Source organism: Salvelinus alpinus, chromosome 9 (assembly GCF_045679555.1).
Source record: "Salvelinus alpinus chromosome 9, SLU_Salpinus.1, whole genome shotgun sequence".
In the NCBI taxonomy this organism is placed as follows: Eukaryota; Metazoa; Chordata; class Actinopteri; order Salmoniformes; family Salmonidae; genus Salvelinus; species Salvelinus alpinus.
The window spans coordinates 653,882-679,556 of NC_092094.1; the positions used below are offsets into that span (position 1 = coordinate 653,882).

The 25,675-nt window shown below is 42.6% G+C and overlaps 1 protein-coding gene across 5 annotated transcripts in view; it reads left to right on the plus strand.

The window, feature by feature from the left end:
- Positions 1 to 25,675, plus strand: part of myrf (myelin regulatory factor) — a 117,831-nt gene that overhangs the window by 35,330 nt on the left and 56,826 nt on the right. For all 5 annotated transcript variants that reach the window (XM_071415628.1, XM_071415632.1, XM_071415630.1 and 2 more), the window contains exon 5: positions 20,505 to 20,733. In XM_071415628.1, the coding sequence (XP_071271729.1) occupies positions 20,505 to 20,733 (229 nt within the window). The remainder of the gene's footprint in view (positions 1 to 20,504; positions 20,734 to 25,675) is intronic.

The window sequence follows — 25,675 nt, forward strand, 5'->3', positions numbered from 1 at the left end:
GATATGGTGTTGGGGTTGATGGACTAAAGGATACGGTGTTGGTGTTGATGGTGTAAAGGATATGGTGTTGATGGACTAAAGGATACGGGGTTTATGGAATAAAGGATACAGGGTTGATGGACTAAAGGATATGGTGTTGGGGTTGATGGACTAAAGGATACGGGGTTGATGGACTAAAGGATACGGTGTTGGGGTTGATGGACTAAAGGATATGGTGTTGGGGTTGATGGACTAAAGGATATGGTGTTGGGTTGATGGACTAAAGGATACGGTGTTGGGGTTGATGGACTAAAGGATACGGTGTTGGGATGATGGACTAAAGGATACGGTGTTGGGGTTGATGGACTAAAGGATATGGTGTTGGGGTTGATGGACTAAAGGATATGGTGTTGGGGTTGATGGACTAAAGGATATGGGGTTGATGGACTAAAGGATACGGTGTTGGGGTTGATGGACTAAAGGATACAGTGTCGGGGTTGATGGACTAAAGGATACGGTGTTGGGGTTGATGGACTAAAGGATACAGTGTCGGAATTGATGGACTAAAGGATATAGTGTTGGGGTTGATGGACTAAAGGATACGGTGTTGGGGTTGATGGACTAAAGGATATGGTGTCGGGGTTGATGGACTAAAGGATACGGTGTTGATGGACTAAAGGATATGGTTTTGGGGTTGATGGACTAAAGGATACGGTGTTGTTGTTGATGGACTAAAGGATATGGGGTTGATGGACTAAAGGATACGGTGTTGGGGTTGATGGACTAAAGGATACGGTGTTGGGGTTGATGGACGAAAGGATATGGTGTTGGGGTTGATGGACTAAAGGATATGGTGTTGGGGTTGATGGACTAAAGGATATGGGGTTGATGGACTAAAGGATATGGTGTTGGGGTTGATGGACTAAAGGATACGGTGTTGGGGTTGATGGACTAAAGGATATGGTGTTGGGGTTGATGGACTAAAGGATATGGTGTTGGGGTTGATGGACTAAAGGATATGGGGTTGATGGACTAAAGGATACGGTGTTGGGGTTGATGGACTAAAGGATATGGTGTTGGGGTTGATGGACTAAAGGATATGGTGTTGGGGTTGATGGACTAAAGGATATGGTGTTGATGGACTAATGGATACGGTGTTGGGGTTGATGGACTAAAGGATATGGTGTTGGGGTTGATGGACTAAAGGATACGGTGTTGATGGACTAAAGGATACGGTGTTGGGGTTGATGGACTAAAGGATATGGTGTTGGGTTGATGGACTAAAGGATATGGGGTTGATGGACAAAAGGATACGGTGTTGGGGTTGATGGACTAAAGGATATGGTGTTGGGGTTGATGGACTAAAGGATATGGTGTTGGGGTTGATGGACTAAAGGATATGGGGTTGATGGACTAAAGGATACTGTGTTGGGGTTGATGGACTAAAGGATATGGTGTTGGGGTTGATGGACTAAAGGATATGGGGTTGATGGACTAAAGGATACGGTGTTGGGGTTGATGGACTAAAGGATATGGTGTTGGGGTTGATGGACTAAAGGATATGGGGTTGATGGACTAAATGATACGGTGTTGGGGTTGATGGACTAAAGGATATGGGGTTGGGGTTGATGGACTAAAGGATATGGTGTTGGGGTTGATGGACTAAAGGATATGGTGTTGGGGTTGATGGACTAAAGGATATGGGGTTGATGGACTAAAGGATACGGTGTTGGGGTTGATGGACTAAAGGATATGGGGTTGATGGACTAAAGGATACGGTGTTGATGGACTAAAGGATATGGTGTTGGGGTTGATGGACTAAAGGATATGGTGTTGGGGTTGATGGACTAAAGGATATGGGGTTGATGGACTAAAGGATACGGTGTTGGGGTTGATGGACTAAAGGATATGGGGTTGATGGACTAAAGGATACGGGGTTGATGGACTAAAGGATATGGGGTTGATGGACTAAAGGATACGGTGTTGGGGTTGATGGACTAAAGGATACGGTGTTGATGGACTAAAGGATATGGTGTCGGGGTTGATGGACTAAAGGATACGGTGTTGATGGACTAAAGGATACGGTGTTGGGGTTGATGGACTAAAGGATACGGTGTTGGTGTTGATGGAGTAAAGGATATGGTGTTGATGGACTAAAGGATACGGTGTTGATGGACTAAAGGATACGGTGTTGATGGACTAAAGGATACGGTGTTGATGGACTAAAGGATATGGTGTTGATGGACTAAAGGATATGGGGTTGATGGACTAAAGGATATGGTGTTGATGGACTAAAGGATACGGTGTTGATGGACTAAAGGATATGGTGTTGATGGACTAAAGGATATGGTGTTGATGGACTAAAGGATATGGTGTTGATGGACTAAAGGATATGGTGTTGATGGACTAAAGGATACGGTGTTGATGGACTAAAGGATATGGTGTTGATGGACTAAAGGATATGGTGTTGATGGACTAAAGGATACGGTGTTGATGGACTAAAGGATATGGTGTTGATGGACTAAAGGATATGGTGTTGATGGACTAAAGGATATGGTGTTGATGGACTAAAGGATATGGTGTTGATGGACTAAAGGATACGGTGTTGGGAGTTAGAGCGGAGTAGATATGGAGAGAGAGTGAAAGACGAGAGAGAGAGATAAGAAAATACACTAGACTCAGTCAGTGAGTTAGTCAGGGAAGGGGGATTGGGTATTCAAGAAATGGTTGAGGACAATGAGGAGGAGGATAAGTAGGCAGAAATGGAGGAAGTGGATGTGTCAGCTCGGTGGTAAAGGACTATGATGTGTCAGCTCAGTGGTAAAGGACTATGATGTGTCAGCTCAGTGGTAAAGGACTGTGATGTGTCAGCTCAGTGGTAAAGGACTATGATGTGTCAGCTCAGTGGTAAAGGACTATGATGTGTCAGCTCAGTGGTAAAGGACTATGATGTGTCAGCTCAGTGGTAAAGGACTGTGATGTGTCAGCTCAGTGGTAAAGGACTGTGATGTGTCAGCTCAGTGGTAAAGGACTGTGATGTGTCAGCTCAGTGGTAAAGGACTGTGATGTGTCAGCTCAGTGGTAAAGGACTATGATGTGTCAGCTCAGTGGTAAAGGACTATGATGTGTCAGCTCAGTGGTAAAGGACTGTGATGTGTCAGCTCAGTGGTAAAGGACTGTGATGTGTCAGCTCAGTGGTAAAGGACTATGATGTGTCAGCTCAGTGGTAAAGGACTATGATGTGTCAGCTCAGTGGTAAAGGACTGTGATGTGTCAGCTCAGTGGTAAAGGACTATGATGTGTCAGCTCAGTGGTAAAGGACTGTGATGTGTCAGCTCAGTGGTAAAGGACTGTGATGTGTCAGCTCAGTGGTAAAGGACTGTGATGTGTCAGCTCAGTGGTAAAGGACTATGATGTGTCAGCTCAGTGGTAAAGGACTGTGATGTGTCAGCTCAGTGGTAAAGGACTATGATGTGTCAGCTCAGTGGTAAAGGACTATGATGTGTCAGCTCAGTGGTAAAGGACTGTGATGTGTCAGCTCAGTGGTAAAGGACTATGATGTGTCAGCTCAGTGGTAAAGGACTGTGATGTGTCAGCTCAGTGGTAAAGGACTATGATGTGTCAGCTCAGTGGTAAAGGACTGTGATGTGTCAGCTCAGTGGTAAAGGACTGTGATGTGTCAGCTCAGTGGTAAAGGACTATGATGTGTCAGCTCAGTGGTAAAGGACTGTGATGTGTCAGCTCAGTGGTAAAGGACTGTGATGTGTCAGCTCAGTGGTAAAGGACTGTGATGTGTCAGCTCAGTGGTAAAGGACTGTGATGTGTCAGCTCAGTGGTAAAGGACTGTGATGTGTCAGCTCAGTGGTAAAGGACTGTGATGTGTCAGCTCAGTGGTAAAGGACTATGATGTGTCAGCTCAGTGGTAAAGGACTATGATGTGTCAGCTCAGTGGTAAAGGACTATGATGTGTCAGCTCAGTGGTAAAGGACTGTGATGTGTCAGCTCAGTGGTAAAGGACTATGATGTGTCAGCTCAGTGGTAAAGGACTGTGATGTGTCAGCTCAGTGGTAAAGGACTGTGATGTGTCAGCTCAGTGGTAAAGGACTATGATGTGTCAGCTCAGTGGTAAAGGACTGTGATGTGTCAGCTCAGTGGTAAAGGACTGTGATGTGTCAGCTCAGTGGTAAAGGACTATGATGTGTCAGCTCAGTGGTAAAGGACTGTGATGTGTCAGCTCAGTGGTAAAGGACTGTGATGTGTCAGCTCAGTGGTAAAGGACTATGATGTGTCAGCTCAGTGGTAAAGGACTGTGATGTGTCAGCTCAGTGGTAAAGGACTGTGATGTGTCAGCTCAGTGGTAAAGGACTGTGATGTGTCAGCTCAGTGGTAAAGGACTGTGATGTGTCAGCTCAGTGGTAAAGGACTATGATGTGTCAGCTCAGTGGTAAAGGACTGTGATGTGTCAGCTCAGTGGTAAAGGACTATGATGTGTCAGCTCAGTGGTAAAGGACTGTGATGTGTCAGCTCAGTGGTAAAGGACTATGATGTGTCAGCTCAGTGGTAAAGGACTGTGATGTGTCAGCTCAGTGGTAAAGGACTATGATGTGTCAGCTCAGTGGTAAAGGACTGTGATGTGTCAGCTCGGTGGTAAAGGACTGTGATGTGTCAGCTCAGTGGTAAAGGACTATGATGTGTCAGCTCAGTGGTAAAGGACTGTGATGTGTCAGCTCAGTGGTAAAGGACTATGATGTGTCAGCTCAGTGGTAAAGGACTGTGATGTGTCAGCTCAGTGGTAAAGGACTATGATGTGTCAGCTCAGTGGTAAAGGACTGTGATGTGTCAGCTCAGTGGTAAAGGACTGTGATGTGTCAGCTCAGTGGTAAAGGACTATGATGTGTCAGCTCAGTGGTAAAGGACTGTGATGTGTCAGCTCAGTGGTAAAGGACTATGATGTGTCAGCTCAGTGGTAAAGGACTGTGATGTGTCAGCTCAGTGGTAAAGGACTGTGATGTGTCAGCTCAGTGGTAAAGGACTGTGATGTGTCAGCTCAGTGGTAAATGACTATGATGTGTCAGCTCAGTGGTAAAGGACTGTGATGTGTCAGCTCGGTGGTAAAGGACTATGATGTGTCAGCTCAGTGGTAAAGGACTGTGATGTGTCAGCTCAGTGGTAAAGGACTATGATGTGTCAGCTCAGTGGTAAAGGACTATGATGTGTCAGCTCAGTGGTAAAGGACTATGATGTGTCAGCTCGGTGGTAAAGGACTGTGATGTGTCAGCTCAGTGGTAAAGGACTGTGATGTGTCAGCTCAGTGGTAAAGGACTATGATGTGTCAGCTCAGTGGTAAAGGACTGTGATGTGTCAGCTCAGTGGTAAAGGACTGTGATGTGTCAGCTCAGTGGTAAAGGACTATGATGTGTCAGCTCAGTGGTAAAGGACTGTGATGTGTCAGCTCAGTGGTAAAGGACTATGATGTGTCAGCTCGGTGGTAAAGGACTGTGATGTGTCAGCTCAGTGGTAAAGGACTGTGATGTGTCAGCTCAGTGGTAAAGGACTGTGATGTGTCAGCTCAGTGGTAAAGGACTATGATGTGTCAGCTCAGTGGTAAAGGACTGTGATGTGTCAGCTCAGTGGTAAAGGACTGATGATGTGTCAGCTCAGTGGTAAAGGACTGTGATGTGTCAGCTCAGTGGTAAAGGACTGTGATGTGTCAGCTCAGTGGTAAAGGACTATGATGTGTCAGCTCAGTGGTAAAGGACTGTGATGTGTCAGCTCAGTGGTAAAGGACTGTGATGTGTCAGCTCAGTGGTAAAGGACTATGATGTGTCAGCTCAGTGGTAAAGGACTGTGATGTGTCAGCTCAGTGGTAAAGGACTATGATGTGTCAGCTCAGTGGTAAAGGACTATGATGTGTCAGCTCAGTGGTAAAGGACTGTGATGTGTCAGCTCAGTGGTAAAGGACTGATGATGTGTCAGCTCAGTGGTAAAGGACTGTGATGTGTCAGCTCAGTGGTAAAGGACTGTGATGTGTCAGCTCAGTGGTAAAGGACTATGATGTGTCAGCTCAGTGGTAAAGGACTGTGATGTGTCAGCTCAGTGGTAAAGGACTGTGATGTGTCAGCTCAGTGGTAAAGGACTATGATGTGTCAGCTCAGTGGTAAAGGACTGTGATGTGTCAGCTCAGTGGTAAAGGACTATGATGTGTCAGCTCAGTGGTAAAGGACTGTGATGTGTCAGCTCAGTGGTAAAGGACTATGATGTGTCAGCTCAGTGGTAAAGGACTATGATGTGTCAGCTCAGTGGTAAAGGACTGTGATGTGTCAGCTCAGTGGTAAAGGACTATGATGTGTCAGCTCAGTGGTAAAGGACTGTGATGTGTCAGCTCAGTGGTAAAGGACTATGATGTGTCAGCTCAGTGGTAAAGGACTATGATGTGTCAGCTCAGTGGTAAAGGACTATGATGTGTCAGCTCAGTGGTAAAGGACTGTGATGTGTCAGCTCAGTGGTAAAGGACTATGATGTGTCAGCTCAGTGGTAAAGGACTATGATGTGTCAGCTCAGTGGTAAAGGACTGTGATGTGTCAGCTCAGTGGTAAAGGACTGTGATGTGTCAGCTCAGTGGTAAATGACTATGATGTGTCAGCTCAGTGGTAAAGGACTGTGATGTGTCAGCTCAGTGGTAAAGGACTGTGATGTGTCAGCTCAGTGGTAAAGGACTGTGATGTGTCAGCTCAGTGGTAAAGGACTATGATCTGTCAGCTCAGTGGTAAAGGACTATGATCTGTCAGCTCAGTGGTAAAGGACTATGATGTGTCAGCTCGGTGGTAAAGGACTGTGATGTGTCAGCTCAGTGGTAAAGGACTATGATGTGTCAGCTCAGTGGTAAAGGACTATGATGTGTCAGCTCGGTGGTAAAGGACTGTGATGTGTCAGCTCAGTGGTAAAGGACTGTGATGTGTCAGCTCAGTGGTAAAGGACTATGATGTGTCAGCTCAGTGGTAAAGGACTGTGATGTGTCAGCTCAGTGGTAAAGGACTATGATGTGTCAGCTCAGTGGTAAAGGACTATGATGTGTCAGCTCAGTGGTAAAGGACTGTGATGTGTCAGCTCAGTGGTAAAGGACTATGATGTGTCAGCTCAGTGGTAAAGGACTATGATGTGTCAGCTCAGTGGTAAAGGACTGTGATGTGTCAGCTCAGTGGTAAAGGACTGTGATGTGTCAGCTCAGTGGTAAAGGACTGTGATGTGTCAGCTCAGTGGTAAAGGACTATGATGTGTCAGCTCAGTGGTAAAGGACTGTGATGTGTCAGCTCAGTGGTAAAGGACTATGATGTGTCAGCTCAGTGGTAAAGGACTGTGATGTGTCAGCTCAGTGGTAAAGGACTATGATGTGTCAGCTCAGTGGTAAAGGACTGTGATGTGTCAGCTCAGTGGTAAAGGACTGTGATGTGTCAGCTCAGTGGTAAAGGACTATGATGTGTCAGCTCAGTGGTAAAGGACTGTGATGTGTCAGCTCAGTGGTAAAGGACTGTGATGTGTCAGCTCAGTGGTAAAGGACTATGATGTGTCAGCTCAGTGGTAAAGGACTATGATGTGTCAGCTCAGTGGTAAAGGACTATGATGTGTCAGCTCAGTGGTAAAGGACTATGATGTGTCAGCTCAGTGGTAAAGGACTGTGATGTGTCAGCTCAGTGGTAAAGGACTATGATGTGTCAGCTCAGTGGTAAAGGACTGTGATGTGTCAGCTCAGTGGTAAAGGACTGTGATGTGTCAGCTCAGTGGTAAAGGACTGTGATGTGTCAGCTCGGTGGTAAAGGACTGTGATGTGTCAGCTCAGTGGTAAAGGACTGTGATGTGTCAGCTCAGTGGTAAAGGACTGTGATGTGTCAGCTCAGTGGTAAAGGACTATGATGTGTCAGCTCAGTGGTAAAGGACTGTGATGTGTCAGCTCGGTGGTAAAGGACTATGATGTGTCAGCTCAGTGGTAAAGGACTGTGATGTGTCAGCTCAGTGGTAAAGGACTGTGATGTGTCAGCTCAGTGGTAAAGGACTATGATGTGTCAGCTCAGTGGTAAAGGACTGTGATGTGTCAGCTCAGTGGTAAAGGACTGTGATGTGTCAGCTCAGTGGTAAAGGACTATGATGTGTCAGCTCAGTGGTAAAGGACTGTGATGTGTCAGCTCAGTGGTAAAGGACTATGATGTGTCAGCTCAGTGGTAAAGGACTATGATGTGTCAGCTCAGTGGTAAAGGACTGTGATGTGTCAGCTCAGTGGTAAAGGACTGTGATGTGTCAGCTCGGTGGTAAAGGACTGTGATGTGTCAGCTCAGTGGTAAAGGACTATGATGTGTCAGCTCAGTGGTAAAGGACTGTGATGTGTCAGCTCAGTGGTAAAGGACTGTGATGTGTCAGCTCAGTGGTAAAGGACTATGATGTGTCAGCTCAGTGGTAAAGGACTATGATGTGTCAGCTCAGTGGTAAAGGACTGTGATGTGTCAGCTCAGTGGTAAAGGACTATGATGTGTCAGCTCAGTGGTAAAGGACTATGATGTGTCAGCTCAGTGGTAAAGGACTGTGATGTGTCAGCTCAGTGGTAAAGGACTGTGATGTGTCAGCTCAGTGGTAAAGGACTGTGATGTGTCAGCTCAGTGGTAAAGGACTATGATGTGTCAGCTCAGTGGTAAAGGACTGTGATGTGTCAGCTCGGTGGTAAAGGACTGTGATGTGTCAGCTCAGTGGTAAAGGACTATGATGTGTCAGCTCAGTGGTAAAGGACTATGATGTGTCAGCTCAGTGGTAAAGGACTGTGATGTGTCAGCTCGGTGGTAAAGGACTGTGATGTGTCAGCTCGGTGGTAAAGGACTATGATGTGTCAGCTCAGTGGTAAAGGACTATGATGTGTCAGCTCAGTGGTAAAGGACTGTGATGTGTCAGCTCAGTGGTAAAGGACTGTGATGTGTCAGCTCAGTGGTAAAGGACTGTGATGTGTCAGCTCAGTGGTAAAGGACTATGATGTGTCAGCTCAGTGGTAAAGGACTGTGATGTGTCAGCTCAGTGGTAAAGGACTGTGATGTGTCAGCTCAGTGGTAAAGGACTATGATGTGTCAGCTCGGTGGTAAAGGACTATGATGTGTCAGCTCAGTGGTAAAGGACTATGATGTGTCAGCTCAGTGGTAAAGGACTATGATGTGTCAGCTCAGTGGTAAAGGACTGTGATGTGTCAGCTCAGTGGTAAAGGACTATGATGTGTCAGCTCAGTGGTAAAGGACTATGATGTGTCAGCTCAGTGGTAAAGGACTGTGATGTGTCAGCTCAGTGGTAAAGGACTATGATGTGTCAGCTCAGTGGTAAAGGACTGTGATGTGTCAGCTCAGTGGTAAAGGACTGTGATGTGTCAGCTCAGTGGTAAAGGACTATGATGTGTCAGCTCAGTGGTAAAGGACTGTGATGTGTCAGCTCGGTGGTAAAGGACTATGATGTGTCAGCTCAGTGGTAAAGGACTGTGATGTGTCAGCTCAGTGGTAAAGGACTATGATGTGTCAGCTCAGTGGTAAAGGACTGTGATGTGTCAGCTCAGTGGTAAAGGACTGTGATGTGTCAGCTCAGTGGTAAAGGACTATGATGTGTCAGCTCAGTGGTAAAGGACTGTGATGTGTCAGCTCGGTGGTAAAGGACTATGATGTGTCAGCTCAGTGGTAAAGGACTATGATGTGTCAGCTCAGTGGTAAAGGACTGTGATGTGTCAGCTCGGTGGTAAAGGACTATGATGTGTCAGCTCAGTGGTAAAGGACTGTGATGTGTCAGCTCAGTGGTAAAGGACTATGATGTGTCAGCTCAGTGGTAAAGGACTATGATGTGTCAGCTCAGTGGTAAAGGACTATGATGTGTCAGCTCAGTGGTAAAGGACTATGATGTGTCAGCTCAGTGGTAAAGGACTGTGATGTGTCAGCTCGGTGGTAAAGGACTATGATGTGTCAGCTCAGTGGTAAAGGACTGTGATGTGTCAGCTCAGTGGTAAAGGACTATGATGTGTCAGCTCAGTGGTAAAGGACTGTGATGTGTCAGCTCGGTGGTAAAGGACTATGATGTGTCAGCTCAGTGGTAAAGGACTGTGATGTGTCAGCTCAGTGGTAAAGGACTGTGATGTGTCAGCTCAGTGGTAAAGGACTGTGATGTGTCAGCTCAGTGGTAAAGGACTATGATGTGTCAGCTCAGTGGTAAAGGACTGTGATGTGTCAGCTCGGTGGTAAAGGACTATGATGTGTCAGCTCAGTGGTAAAGGACTGTGATGTGTCAGCTCAGTGGTAAAGGACTGTGATGTGTCAGCTCAGTGGTAAAGGACTATGATGTGTCAGCTCAGTGGTAAAGGACTATGATGTGTCAGCTCGGTGGTAAAGGACTATGATGTGTCAGCTCGATGGTAAAGGACTGTGATGTGTCAGCTCGGTGGTAAAGGACTGTGATGTGTCAGCTCAGTGGTAAAGGACTGTGATGTGTCAGCTCAGTGGTAAAGGACTATGATGTGTCAGCTCAGTGGTAAAGGACTGTGATGTGTCAGCTCAGTGGTAAAGGACTGTGATGTGTCAGCTCAGTGGTAAAGGACTGTGATGTGTCAGCTCAGTGGTAAAGGACTATGATGTGTCAGCTCAGTGGTAAAGGACTGTGATGTGTCAGCTCAGTGGTAAAGGACTATGATGTGTCAGCTCAGTGGTAAAGGACTGTGATGTGTCAGCTCAGTGGTAAAGGACTGTGATGTGTCAGCTCGGTGGTAAAGGACTGTGATGTGTCAGCTCAGTGGTAAAGGACTGTGATGTGTCAGCTCAGTGGTAAAGGACTATGATGTGTCAGCTCAGTGGTAAAGGACTATGATGTGTCAGCTCAGTGGTAAAGGACTGTGATGTGTCAGCTCAGTGGTAAAGGACTATGATGTGTCAGCTCAGTGGTAAAGGACTATGATGTGTCAGCTCGGTGGTAAAGGACTATGATGTGTCAGCTCAGTGGTAAAGGACTGTGATGTGTCAGCTCAGTGGTAAAGGACTATGATGTGTCAGCTCAGTGGTAAAGGACTATGATGTGTCAGCTCAGTGGTAAAGGACTGTGATGTGTCAGCTCAGTGGTAAAGGACTATGATGTGTCAGCTCAGTGGTAAAGGACTGTGATGTGTCAGCTCAGTGGTAAAGGACTATGATGTGTCAGCTCAGTGGTAAAGGACTATGATGTGTCAGCTCAGTGGTAAAGGACTATGATGTGTCAGCTCAGTGGTAAAGGACTGTGATGTGTCAGCTCAGTGGTAAAGGACTATGATGTGTCAGCTCAGTGGTAAAGGACTATGATGTGTCAGCTCAGTGGTAAAGGACTGTGATGTGTCAGCTCAGTGGTAAAGGACTATGATGTGTCAGCTCAGTGGTAAAGGACTATGATGTGTCAGCTCAGTGGTAAAGGACTGTGATGTGTCAGCTCAGTGGTAAAGGACTATGATGTGTCAGCTCAGTGGTAAAGGACTATGATGTGTCAGCTCAGTGGTAAAGGACTGTGATGTGTCAGCTCAGTGGTAAAGGACTATGATGTGTCAGCTCAGTGGTAAAGGACTATGATGTGTCAGCTCAGTGGTAAAGGACTATGATGTGTCAGCTCAGTGGTAAAGGACTGTGATGTGTCAGCTCGGTGGTAAAGGACTATGATGTGTCAGCTCAGTGGTAAAGGACTGTGATGTGTCAGCTCAGTGGTAAAGGACTGTGATGTGTCAGCTCGGTGGTAAAGGACTATGATGTGTCAGCTCGGTGGTAAAGGACTATGATGTGTCAGCTCAGTGGTAAAGGACTATGATGTGTCAGCTCAGTGGTAAAGGACTATGATGTGTCAGCTCGGTGGTAAAGGACTATGATGTGTCAGCTCAGTGGTAAAGGACTGTGATGTGTCAGCTCAGTGGTAAAGGACTATGATGTGTCAGCTCAGTGTTTCTGCTACCGTCTCTTATGACCGAAAAGAGCTTCTGGACATCAGAACAGCGATTACTCACCTCGAACTGGACAAAGATTTTTTCTTTAATGAGTCTGACGGGAAGGATATGCTGTTTCTCCCAGACCAGGCCCAAATCCCCGTCATTCACATGAAGACAAATACAGGGGCCTCAGATCCGGGTGCGTTGTGAGAATTGGTAACCATCCGTTCTATTGGCCAACGTGCAATCACTGGAGAATAAACTGGGTGAGCTCTGTTCAAGACTATCCTACCAACGGGACATTAAAAAGTGTAATATCTTATGTGGCTGAACGACGACACGGATAATATACAGTTGGCTGGGTTTTCCGTGCATCAGCAGGACAAAACAGGTCTGGTAAGACGAGGGGTGGTGGTGTGTGTCTATTTGTCAATAACAGCTGGTGTGCAATGTCTCATATTTAGGAAGTCTCGAGGTATTGGTCGCCTGAGGTAGAGTACCTCATGATAAGCTGTAGACCACACACTCTACCAAGAGAGTTTCCATCTATATTTTTCGTAGCTGTCTATTTACCACCACAAACCGATGCTGGCACTAAGACCGCACTCACCGAGCTGTATAAGGCCATAAGCAAACAAGAAAATGCTCATCCAGAAGTGGTGCTCCTAGTGGCCGGGGGACTTTAATGCAGAAAAACTTAAATCCATTTAACCTCATTTCTACGAGCAGGTGCAACCAGAGGGAAAACAACTCTAGACCACCTTTACTCCACACACAGACGCATACAAAGCTCTCCCTCGTCCTCCATTTGGCAAATCTGACCATAATTATATTCTCCTGATTCCTGCTTACAAGCAAAAACTAAAGCAGGAAGTACCAGTGACTCGCTCAATACAGAAGTGGTCAGATGGCGCAGATGCTAAGCAACAGGACTGTTACGCTAGCACAGACTGAAATATGTTCCGGGATTCAAAGCAGTAGGAAAGTATTGAGATCCCTTGACTTTTTCCACATTTTGTTACATTACAGCCTTATTCTAAAATGGATTAAATATTTTTTTCCCCTCATCAATCTACACACAATAGCCCATAACGACAAAACGAAAAACAGCTTTTTTTATATTGTAGAAAATGTATTAAAAATAAAAAACAGAAATACTTTATTTACATAAGTATTCAGTCCTTTGCTATGAGACTGTAAATTGAGATCAGGTGCACCCTGTTTCCATTGATCATCCATGTGATGTTTTTACAACTTGATTGGAGTCCACCTGTGGTAAATTCAATAGATTGGACATAATTTGGAAATGCACACACCTGTCTATGTAAGGTCCCAGAGTTGACAGTGCATGTCAGAGCAAACAACAAGCCATGAGGTCAAAGGAATTATCCGTAGAGCTCCGAGACAGGATTGTGTTCGAGGCACAGATCTGGGGAAGGGTAACAAAAAATGTCTGCAGCATTGAAGGTCCCCAAGAACACAGTGGCCTCCATCATTTTTAAATTGAAGATGTTTGGAACCACCAAGACTCTTCCTAGAGCTGGCTGCCCGGCCAAACTGAACAATCTGGGGAGAAGGGCCTTGGTCAGGGAGGTGACCAAGAACCTGATGGTCACTTTGACAGAGCTCCAGAGATCCTCTGTGGAGATGGAATCACCAATCATGTCTTTATGGTAGAGTGGCCACACGGAAGCCACTCCTCTGTAAAAGGCATATGACAGCCAGCTTGGAGTTTGCCAAAAGGCACATAAAGACTCTCAGAAACAAGATTCTCTGGTCTGATGAAACCAAGATTGAACTCTTTGGCCTGAATGCCAAGCATCACGTCTGGAAGAAACCTGGCACCTTTCCTACGGTGAAGCATGAAGCATCCCAACAGCAGCATCATGCTGTTGGGATGTTTTTCAGCGGCAGGGAAAGATGAACGGAGCAAAGTACAGAGAGATCCTTGATGAAAACCTGCTCCAGAGTGCTCAGGACCCAGCTGCCACTTTTAAGGAGCGGGACACTAATCCAGACTCTTGTAAGAAATCCTGCTATGCCCTGAGATGAACCATCAAACGGGCAAAGCATCAATACAGGACTAAGATTGAATCCTACTACACCGGCTCTGATGCTCGTCGGATGTGGTAGGACTTGCAAACTATTACGTTCTACAAAGGGAAACCCAGCCGCAAGCCGCACAGTGACGCGAGCCTACCAGATGGGCTAAATGCCTTTTATGCTCGCTTCGAGGCAAGTAACACTGAATGTATGAGAGCACCAGCTGTTCTGGACAATGTGAGCAAGACCATTAAACCGGTTAACATTCACAAGGCCACGGGGCCAGACGTATTATCAGGACGTGTACTCAGAGCATGCACGGACCAACTGGTAAGTGTCTTCACTGACATTTTCAACCTCTCACTGACCGAGTCTCTAATACCTACATGTTTCAAGCAGACCACCATAGTCCTTGTGCCCAAGAAAGCGAAGGTAACCTGCCTAAATGACTACCGCCCCGTAGCTCTCACGTCTGTAGCCATGAAGAGCTTTGAAAGGCTGGTCATGGCTCACATTATCCCCGTCATCGCGGAAACCCTAGACCCACTCCAATTCGCATACCGCCCCAACAGATCCACAGATGACACAATCTCAATCCCACTCCACACTGCCCTTTCCCACCTGGACAAAAGGAACACCTATGTGAGAATGCTGTTCATTGACTACAGCTCAATGTTCAACACCATAGTGCCCACAAAGCTCATCACTAAGCCAAGGACCCTGGGACTAAACACCTCCCTCTGCAACTGGATCCTGGACTTCCTGACGGGCCGCCTCCTGGTGGTAAGCATAGGCAACAACACATCTTCCACGCTGATCCTCAACACGGGTGCCCCTCAGGGGTGCATGCTTAGTCCCCTCCTGTACTCCCTGTTCACCCACGACTGCGTGGCCAAACACAACTCCAACACCATCATTAAGTTTGGTGACGACACAACAGTGGTAGGCCTGATCACCAACAATGATGAGACAGTCTATAGGGAGGAGGTCAGAGACCTGGTCGTTTTGGTGCCAGGACAACAACCTCTCCACATCACCAACAAACTATCCAAACACACCAAGACAGTCATGAAGAGGGCACAACAACGCCTTTTCCCCTTCATGAGACTTAAATGTTTTACAGCTGCACCATCGAGAGCATCCTGACCGGTTGCATCACCGCCTGGTATGAAGAACTGCTCGGCGTCCGACCCTAAGGCACTACAGTGGTTGCACAACTCTCACTGACAGCGTCTTTGCGCAAAATGGTACGCAGCATCATCTGGATATGTGTACGACAACAGTTCAACATTCACCTTCTGGTACCATTTCAGTTTGACGCATACGCTCGCATTGCAACTGCCTCAGCAGAAATTAATGTACTTCAAAAATGCAATGACGCTGTCGGTGTGATTGAGGCGTTAGGCATCTCAACACAAGTACAGTAGGTGTGTTTTAGGCTGAGACATCCATCCATCTGGCTCTCTCTCTTCACTCCAGCTCTGTTCAGAGCAATAGATCATTTGTTTCTGCTCATTTTAATGTTAGAACAACAGTTGGTTAATAAGTTTAAATACTGTAGTATTACTATAGTTAAACTGTACTGTTTTTGCTGACATTACTGTAGTATTCTACAATGAAATTCTATAGTAAGTACTACACATGATTGAGGGATGTTAGTATTATACACTATACAACAAAATTAGATAATAAGCACTACACGATCGAGGGATACTACAGTGTGGAGTATAGTATTCTATAGTACACGACAAGTTTACTACAAAATTCTATAGTAAATACTACACGATCGAGGGACACTACAGTGTGGAGTATAGTATTCTATAGTATACTACAGTTTACTACAGAATTCTATATTAAGTACTATAGTACTCTATTGTAAACTGTAGTATTTTTGCATGTGGGTTGCTATGTTAAATACCTGAAGGAACTCTGAAATGTTCACCTAATAGCCGGATTACCTACAGTATATTTCTCACTGAAATTATATGTATCTTTCTGCAATGCAACGCAAGTTGTAGTAGGCAACACAAGCAGTCTACGTGTGTCAACACAATGTTCTTACGTCCTGCCCCTCACACACACCCGTGTTGGTCTTTCCCATCAGTGAGAAGGTGTGGAAGGTCTTATCTGATTGGCAGAGCTCCAGGAAAGAACAATGGAAAGTACCATTAGCCTAAGGTGGAGGGAACCTGGCCTGATTACACACTAGATGAGACAGAATTAAATATGATAGCACTGTATTTCTGTATTGGATATACACAGTTCAGAATGTATTCACACCCTTTTAACTTTGTCCACATTTTGTTGTGTTACAGCCTGAATTTAGCATGGAATACATTTAGATTTTGATTTGAACTTAATAAAAAAGTAAAAGCTGAAATGTCTTGAGTCAATAACTATTTAACTCCTTTGTTGTGGCAACCCTAAATAAGTTCAGGAGTAAAAAGTCACATAAGTTGCATGGACTCTCTGTGTGCAATAATAGTGTTAACCAGATTATTGAATGACTACCTCATCTCTGTACCCCACACATACAATTATCTGTAAGGTCCCTTAATCGAGCAGTGAAACACAGATTCAACCACAAAGACCAAGGAGATTTTCCAATGCCTCACAAAGAAGGTCACCTATTGGTAAAAAAATCATGACTTAGAATATGTGGACAACTACAAATACCTAGGTGTCTGGTTAGACTGCAAACTCTCCTTCCAGACTCATATTAAACATCTCCAATCCAAAATTAAATCTAGAATCGGCTTCCTATTTCGCAATAAAGCCTCCTTCACTCATGCTGCCAAACATACCCTTGTAAAACTGACTATCCTACCGATCCTTGACTTCGGCGATGTCATTTACAAAATAGCCTCCAACACTCTACTCAACAAATTGGATGCAGTCTATCACAGTGCCATCCGTTTTGTCACCAAAGCCCCATAAACCACCAACCACTGCGACCTGTATGCTCTCGTCGGCTGGCCCTCGCTACATATTCGTCGCCAGACCCACTGGCTCCAGGTCATCTATAAGTCTATGCTAGGTAAAGCTCCGCCTTATCTCAGCTCACTGGTCACCATAACAACACCCACCCGTAGCACGCGTTCCAGCAGGTATATTTCACTGGTCACCCCCAAAGCCAACACCTCCTTTGACCGCCTTTCCTTCTAGTTCTCTGCTGCCAATGACTGGAACGAATTGCAAAAATCACTGAAGTTGGAGACTCATATCTCCCTCTCTAACTTTAAGCATCAGCTTTCTGAGCAGCTAACCGATCGCTGCAGCTGTACTCAGCCCATCTGTAAATAGCCCACCCAATCTACCTACCTCATCCCCATATTGTTTTAAATGTACTTTTCTGCTCTTTTGCACACCAGTATTTCTACTTGCACATCATCATCTGCACATCTATCAATCCAGTGTTAATTTGCTAAATTGTAATTACTTCGCTACTATGGCTTATACTATGGCTTGAAAATCTATGGCAAGACTAGAATATAGTTTTCTAGCAATGATCAACAACCAACTTGACAGAGCTTGAATAATTTTTTTAAGAATATTGTGCAAATATTGTACAATCCAGGTGTGCAAAGCTCATAGAGACTTACCCAGAAAGACTCACAGCTGTAATCGCTGTCAAAGGTGATTCTAACATCAGGGGTCAATATGTGGTATATAGGTGAGAAATGTTTGTTTTTTCATCCATTTTGAATTCAGGCTGTAACACAACATGTGGAATAAGTCAAAGGGTATGAATACTTTCTGAAGGCTCCAAAAAACCAATGGTATCTTAATGGAGGGGAGGGTCACACTCACAGCTATTACAATACTGTGTCATCTGAGGGCTTTCCTGGTAAAAGATTGTATGGGAACCTGGCCACAGATTATCAATAGTAGCATTCAAAAACACCAAATACACTGGACAAAGAACGCTGGTTTGATCCTGTGTCTGTCTTCAGTGTATTTGGGTCAAGTTATCAGACTAAGTGATAATCAGGACTAGGATCCCTGGTTTGATCGTGTCAGAAGGTGAGTGTAGCTGGTGCATGAAGAGGAGAGCAAAATGAGCTTTACTCAAAATAAAGGCACAAGATAACAATACACTTGACCAATAACCAACGGTAAATATTACACATGGTTGAACACAGCACCCGTCGAAAAACCAGCCACCATGAACCGAACTGAACATAGATATAATCACGCACAACAAACATGGGGGAAACAGAGGGTTAAATACATGAACATGTAATTGGATAATGAAAACCAGGTGTGTAGAAAATAAAGACAAAACCAATGGAAAATGAAAGATGGATCATCGATGGCTAGAAGACCGGTGACGTCGACCGCCGAACACCGCCCGAACAAGGAGAGGGACCGACTTCGGCGGAAGTCGTGACAGATCCTGTGTCTGTCTAGGAACCCTGGTTTGACTCTGGGTCTGTCTTTATTGTATTTGGGTCTTCCAAAGTTATCAGACTAAGTGATAATCAGGGTAGGAACCCTGGTTTGATCCTGGGTCTGTCTTCAGTGTATTTGGGTCAAGTTATCAGACTAAGTGATAATCAGGGTAGGAACCCTGGTTTGATCCTGGGTCCGTCTTCAGTGTATTTGGGTCAAGTTATCAGACTAAGTGATAACCAGGACTGGGAACTTCTATTGTATATATACATACATTTTTATGGACAGTGCCTTCGGAGAGTATTCAGACCCCTTGACTTTTTCCACATTTTGTTACGTCACAGCCTTATTCTAAAATTGAATACATTGTATTTTTTTCCTCATCAATCTAAACACAAATCCCCATAACGACAAAGCAAAGCACAGGTTTTCTGAAGTTTTGCTAATTGATTAAAAAGAAAAAATAGAAATATCACATTTACATAAGTATTCAGACTCTTTACTCAGTAATTTGTTGAAGCACCTTTGGCAGCGATTACAGCCTCAAGTCTTCTTGGGAAGGACGCTACAATCTTTGCACACCTGTATTTGGGGAGATTCTCCCTTTCTTCTCTGCAGATCCTCTCAAGCTTTGTCAGGTTGGATGGGGAGCGTCGCTGCACAGCTATTTTCAGGTCTCTCCAGAGATGTTCGATCGGGTTCAAGTCCAGGCTCTGGCTGGGCCACTCAAAGACATTCAGAGACTTGTCCAGAAGCCACTCCTGCGTTGTCTTGGCTGTGTGCTTAGGGTCGTTGTCCTGTTAGAAGGTGAACCTTCGCCCCAGTCTGAGGTCTTGAGCACTCTGGAGCAGGTTTTCATCAATGATCTCTCTGTACTTTGCTCCGTTCATCATTGCCTCGATCCTGACTAGTCTCCCAGTCCCTGCTGCTGAAAAACATCCCACAGCGTGATGCTGCCACCACCATGCTTCACCGTAGGGATGGTGCCAGGTTTCTTCTGGACGTGACACTAGGGTTTCAGGCCAAGGAGTTAAATCTTGTTTCTCATGGTCTGAGAGTCTTTAGGTACCTTTTGGAAAACTCCAAGCGGGATGTCATGAGCATTGTACTGAGGAGTGGCTTCCGTCTGGCCACTCTACCATAAAGGCCTGATTGGTGGAGTGCTGCAGAGATGGTTGTCCTTCTGGAAGGTTCTCCCATCTCCACAGAGGAACCATCAGGTTCTTGGTCACCTCACTGACCAAGGCCCTTCCCCTCCGATTGCTCAGTTTGGCCGGGCATCCAGCTCTAGGAAGAGTCTGGTGGTTCCAAACTTCTTCCATTTAAGAATGATGGAGGCCACTGTGTATTTGGGGACCTTCAATGCTGTAGAAATGTTTTGGTACCCTTCCCCAGATCTGTGCCTTGACACAATCCTGTCTCGACGCTCTACGGACAATTCCTACGACCTCATGGCTTAGTTTTTGCTCTGACATGCACTGTCAACTGTGGGACCTTATATAGACAGGTGTGCGTCTTTCCAAATCATGTCCAATCAATTGAATTTAAAAACATCTCAAGGATGATCAAACGAAACCTGAGCTCAAGTTCGAGTCCCATAGCAAAGGACCTGAATACTTGTGAAAATATTGTCTAAAAAAAATTCTAAAAAACTATTTTCGCTTTGTCCATCAGATGATACAGTATGATGATCAGAACAGTCAGAACTTGATAATACTACATAAAAATGTCTTCCTCCCTGTCTTCCTGTCTTCCTCCCTATCTTTCTCCCTGTCTTCCTCCCTGTCTTCCTTCCTGTCTTCCTGTCTTCCTCCCTGTCTTCCTGTCTTTCTCCCTGTCTTCCTCCCTGTCTTCCTCCCTGTCTTCCTCCCTGTCTTCCTCCCTGTCTTCCTTCCTGTCTTCCTCCCTGTCTTCCTGTCTTTCTCCCTGTCTTCCTTCCTGTCTTCCTCCCTGTCTTCCTATTTTCCTCCCTGTCTTCCTGTCTTTCTCCCTGTCTTCCTCCCTGTCTTCCTCCCTGTCTTCCTGTCTTCCTCCCTGTCTTTCTCCCTGTCTTCCTCCCTGTCTTCCTCCCTGTCTTCCTCCCTGTCTTCCTCCCTGTCTTCCTGTCTTCCTCCCTGTCTTTCTCCCTGTCTCTCTCCCTGTCTTCCAGACACTCACATGCTGAGGACCATGACACCAGAGAACATGTGTCACATGACCTCGCCGCCGCTCCCCCCGCACGGCCATGGCTATCCAAACATGCACCGGGACATGTACCTAAAGCCTGAGCCAATGATCTCGCAGTACCCCATTGGTCCCACCTCCAGTGGGAGTTGCCAGGACCTGCAACAGAGCCAGATGCTGCAACAACTATTGCAACACCCACAACAGGGGCCAGAGTGAGTGATCAATCAACAAATGAACCAATCAACCAAACAATTCATGAATTGGAAACATCTGCAGATGTGAAGGGGAGGAGGATGAAGATACTGGGATAATGTAGATACTGTAGATACTGTAGATACTATAGATACTATAGATACTGTAGATACTATAGATACTATAGATACTGTAGATACTATAGATACTGTAGATACTATAGATACTGTAGATACTATAGATACTGTAGATACTGAGATACTATAGATACTGTAGATACTATAGATACTGTAGATACTATAGATACTGTAGATACTGAGATACTATAGATACGATAGATACTGTAGATACTATAGATACTGTAGATACTATAGATACTGTAGATACTGTAGATACTATAGATACTATAGATACTGTAGATACTGTAGATACTATAGATACTGTAGATACTATAGATACTGTAGATACTATAGATACTGTAGATACTATAGATACTGTAGATACTGAGATACTATAGATACGGTAGATACTATAGATACTGTAGATACTATAGATACTGTAGATACTATAGATACTATAGATACTGAGATACTATAGATACTGTAGATACTGTAGATACTATAGATATTGAGACACTGTAGATACTATAGATACTGTAGATACTATAGATACTGTAGATACTGAGATACTATAGATACTATAGATACTGTAGATACTGAGATACTATAGATACTCTAGATACTCTAGATACTATAGATACTGTAGATACTATAGATACTGTAGATACTATAGATACTGAGATACTGAGATACTGTAGATACTGTAGCTACTATAGATACTGAGATCCTGTAGATACTATAGATACTGTAGATACTATAGATACTGAGATACTATAGATACTGTAGATACTATAGATACTATAGATACTGTAGATACTGTAGATACTATAGATACTGTAGATACTATAGATACTGTAGATACTATAGATACTGTAGATACTATAGATACTGTAGATACTGTAGATACTGTAGATACTGTAGATACTGTAGATACTATAGATACTGTAGATACTGAGATACTATAGATACTGTAGATACTGTAGATACTATAGATACTGTAGATACTATAGATACTGTAGATACTGTAGATACTATAGATACTGTAGATACTATAGATACTGTAGATACTATAGATACTATAGATACTGTAGATACTGTAGATACTGTAGATACTATAGATACTGTAGATACTGTAGATACTGTAGATACTATAGATACTGTAGATACTGTAGATACTATAGATACTATAGATACTGTAGATACTGTAGATACTATAGATACTGTAGATACTATAGATACTGTAGATACTATAGATACTATAGATACTAAGATACTATAGATACTGTAGATACTATAGATACTATAGATACTGTAGATACTATAGATACTGTAGATACTGTAGATACTATAGATACTGTAGATACTATAGATACAGTAGATACTATAGATACTGTAGATACTGAGATACTATAGATACTGTAGATACTATAGATACTGTAGATACTATAGATACTGTAGATACTGAGATACTATAGATACGATAGATACTGTAGATACTATAGATACTGTAGATACTATAGATACTGTAGATACTGTAGATACTATAGATACTATAGATACTGTAGATACTATAGATACTGTAGATACTGTAGATACTATAGATACTGTAGATACTGTAGGTACTGTAGATACTGTAGATACTATAGATACTGTAGATACTGTAGGTACTGTAGATACTGTAGATACTATAGATACTGTAGATACTGAGATACTATAGATACGATAGATACTGTAGATACTATAGATACTGTAGATACTATAGATACTGTAGATACTGAGATACTATAGATACGATAGATACTGTAGATACTATAGATACTATAGATACTGTAGATACTATAGATACTGTAGATACTATAGATACTGTAGATACTATAGAGACTGTTGAAACAGTAGATACTGTAGATACTATAGATACTGTAGATACTGTAGATACTATAGATACTGTAGATACTATAGATACTGTAGATACTGAGATACTATAGATACGATAGATACTGTAGATACTATAGATACTGTAGATACTATAGATACTGTAGATACTGAGATACTATAGATACGATAGATACTGTAGATACTATAGATACTATAGATACTGTAGATACTATAGATACTGTTGAAACAGTAGATACTGTAGATACTATAGATACTGTAGATACTATAGATACTGTAGATACTATAGAGACTGTTGAAACAGTAGATACTGTAGATACTATAGATACTATAGATACTATAGATACTGTAGATACTATAGATACTGTAGATACTGAGATACTATAGATACGATAGATACTGTAGATACTATAGATACTGTAGATACTGTAGATACTATAGATACTGTAGATACTATAGATACTGTAGATACTATAGATACTGTAGATACTATAGAGACTGTTGAAACAGTAGATACTGTAGATACTATAGATACTGAGATACTGAGATACTGTAGATACTGTAGATACTATAGATATTGTATAGATACTATAGATACTATAGAGACTATAGCTACTGAGATACTATAGATACTATACATACTGTAGATACTATAGATACTGTAGATACTATAGATACTGTAGATACTATAGATACTGTAGATACTGTAGATACTGTAGATACTATAGATACTGTAGATACTGTAGATACTGTAGATACTATAGATACTGTAGATACTGTAGATACTATAGATACTATAGATACTGTAGATACTATAGATACTGAGATACTGTAGATACTGTAGATACTATAGATACTGAGATACTGTAGATACTATAGATACTGTAGATACTATAGATACTGTAGATACTGAGATACTATAGATACTATAGATACTGTAGATACTGTAGATACTCTAAATACTCTAGATACTGAGATACTTAGATACTATAGATACTGTAGATACTATAGATACTGTAGATACTATAGATACTGTAGATACTATAGATACTGTAGATACTGAGATACTGTAGATACTGCTAGATACTATAGATACTGTAGATACCTGTAGATACTATAGATACTGTAGATACTGTAGATACTATGTGAGATACTGATACTGAGATACTGTAGATACTATAGATACTGTAGATACTATAGATACTGTAGATACTATAGATACTGAGACTATAGTACTGAGATACTATAGATACTGTAGATACTGTAGATACTGTAGATACTATAGATACTATAGATACTGTAGATACTGTAGATACTGTAGATACTATAGATACTGTAGATACTGTAGATACTGTAGATACTATAGATACTGTAGATACTGAGATACTATAGATACTGTAGATACTATAGATACTATAGATACTGTAGATACTGTAGATACTATAGATACTGTAGATACTATAGATACTGTAGATACTATAGATACTGTAGATACTATAGATACTGTAGATACTATAGATACTGTAGATACTATAGATACTATAGATACTGAGATACTATAGATACTGTAGATACTATAGATACTATAGATACTGTAGATACTGTAGATACTATAGATACTGTAGATACTATAGATACTGTAGATACTATAGATACTGTAGATACTGTAGAGACTGTTGAAACAGTAGATACTGTAGATACTATAGATACTGAGATACTGAGATACTGTAGATACTGTAGATACTATAGATATTGTATAGATACTATAGATACTATAGAGACTATAGCTACTGAGATACTATAGATACTATACCTACTGTAGATACTATAGATACTGTAGATACTATAGATACTGTAGATACTATAGATACTGTAGATACTGTAGATACTGTAGATACTATAGATACTGTAGATACTGTAGATACTATAGATACTATAGATACTGTAGATACTGTAGATACTATAGATACTATAGATACTGTAGATACTATAGATACTGAGATACTGTAGATACTGTAGATACTATAGATACTATAGATACTATAGATACTGTAGATACTGAGATACTATAGATACTATAGATACTGTAGATACTGAGATACTATAGATACTCTAGATACTATAGATACTATAGATACTGTAGATACTATAGATACTGTAGATACTATAGATACTGAGATACTGAGATACTGTAGATACTGTAGATACTATAGATACTGAGATCCTGTAGATACTATAGATACTGTAGATACTATAGATACTGAGATACTATAGATACTGTAGATACTATAGATACTATAGATACTGTAGATACTGTAGATACTATAGATACTGTAGATACTATAGATACTGTAGATACTATAGATACTGTAGATACTATAGATACTGTAGATACTGTAGATACTGTAGATACTATAGATACTGTAGATACTGTAGATACTGTAGATACTGTAGATACTATAGATACTGTAGATACTGAGATACTATAGATACTGTAGATACTGTAGATACTATAGATACTGTAGATACTGTAGATACTATAGATACTGTAGATACTATAGATACTGTAGATACTATAGATACTATAGATACTATAGATACTGAGATACTATAGATACTGTAGATACTATAGATACTATAGATACTGTAGATACTGTAGATACTATAGATACTGTAGATACTATAGATACTGTAGATACTATAGATACTGTAGATACTGTAGATACTGTAGATACTATAGATACTGTAGATACTGTAGATACTGTAGATACTGTAGATACTATAGATACTGTAGATACTATAGATACTGTAGATACTGTAGATACTATAGATACTGTAGATACTATAGATACTGTAGATACTATAGATACTGTAGATACTGTAGATTCTGCAATCCTTACTGCAGCACCCCAAACCATGGCTAGAGTGAGTGATGGGTGTAGAATGGAGC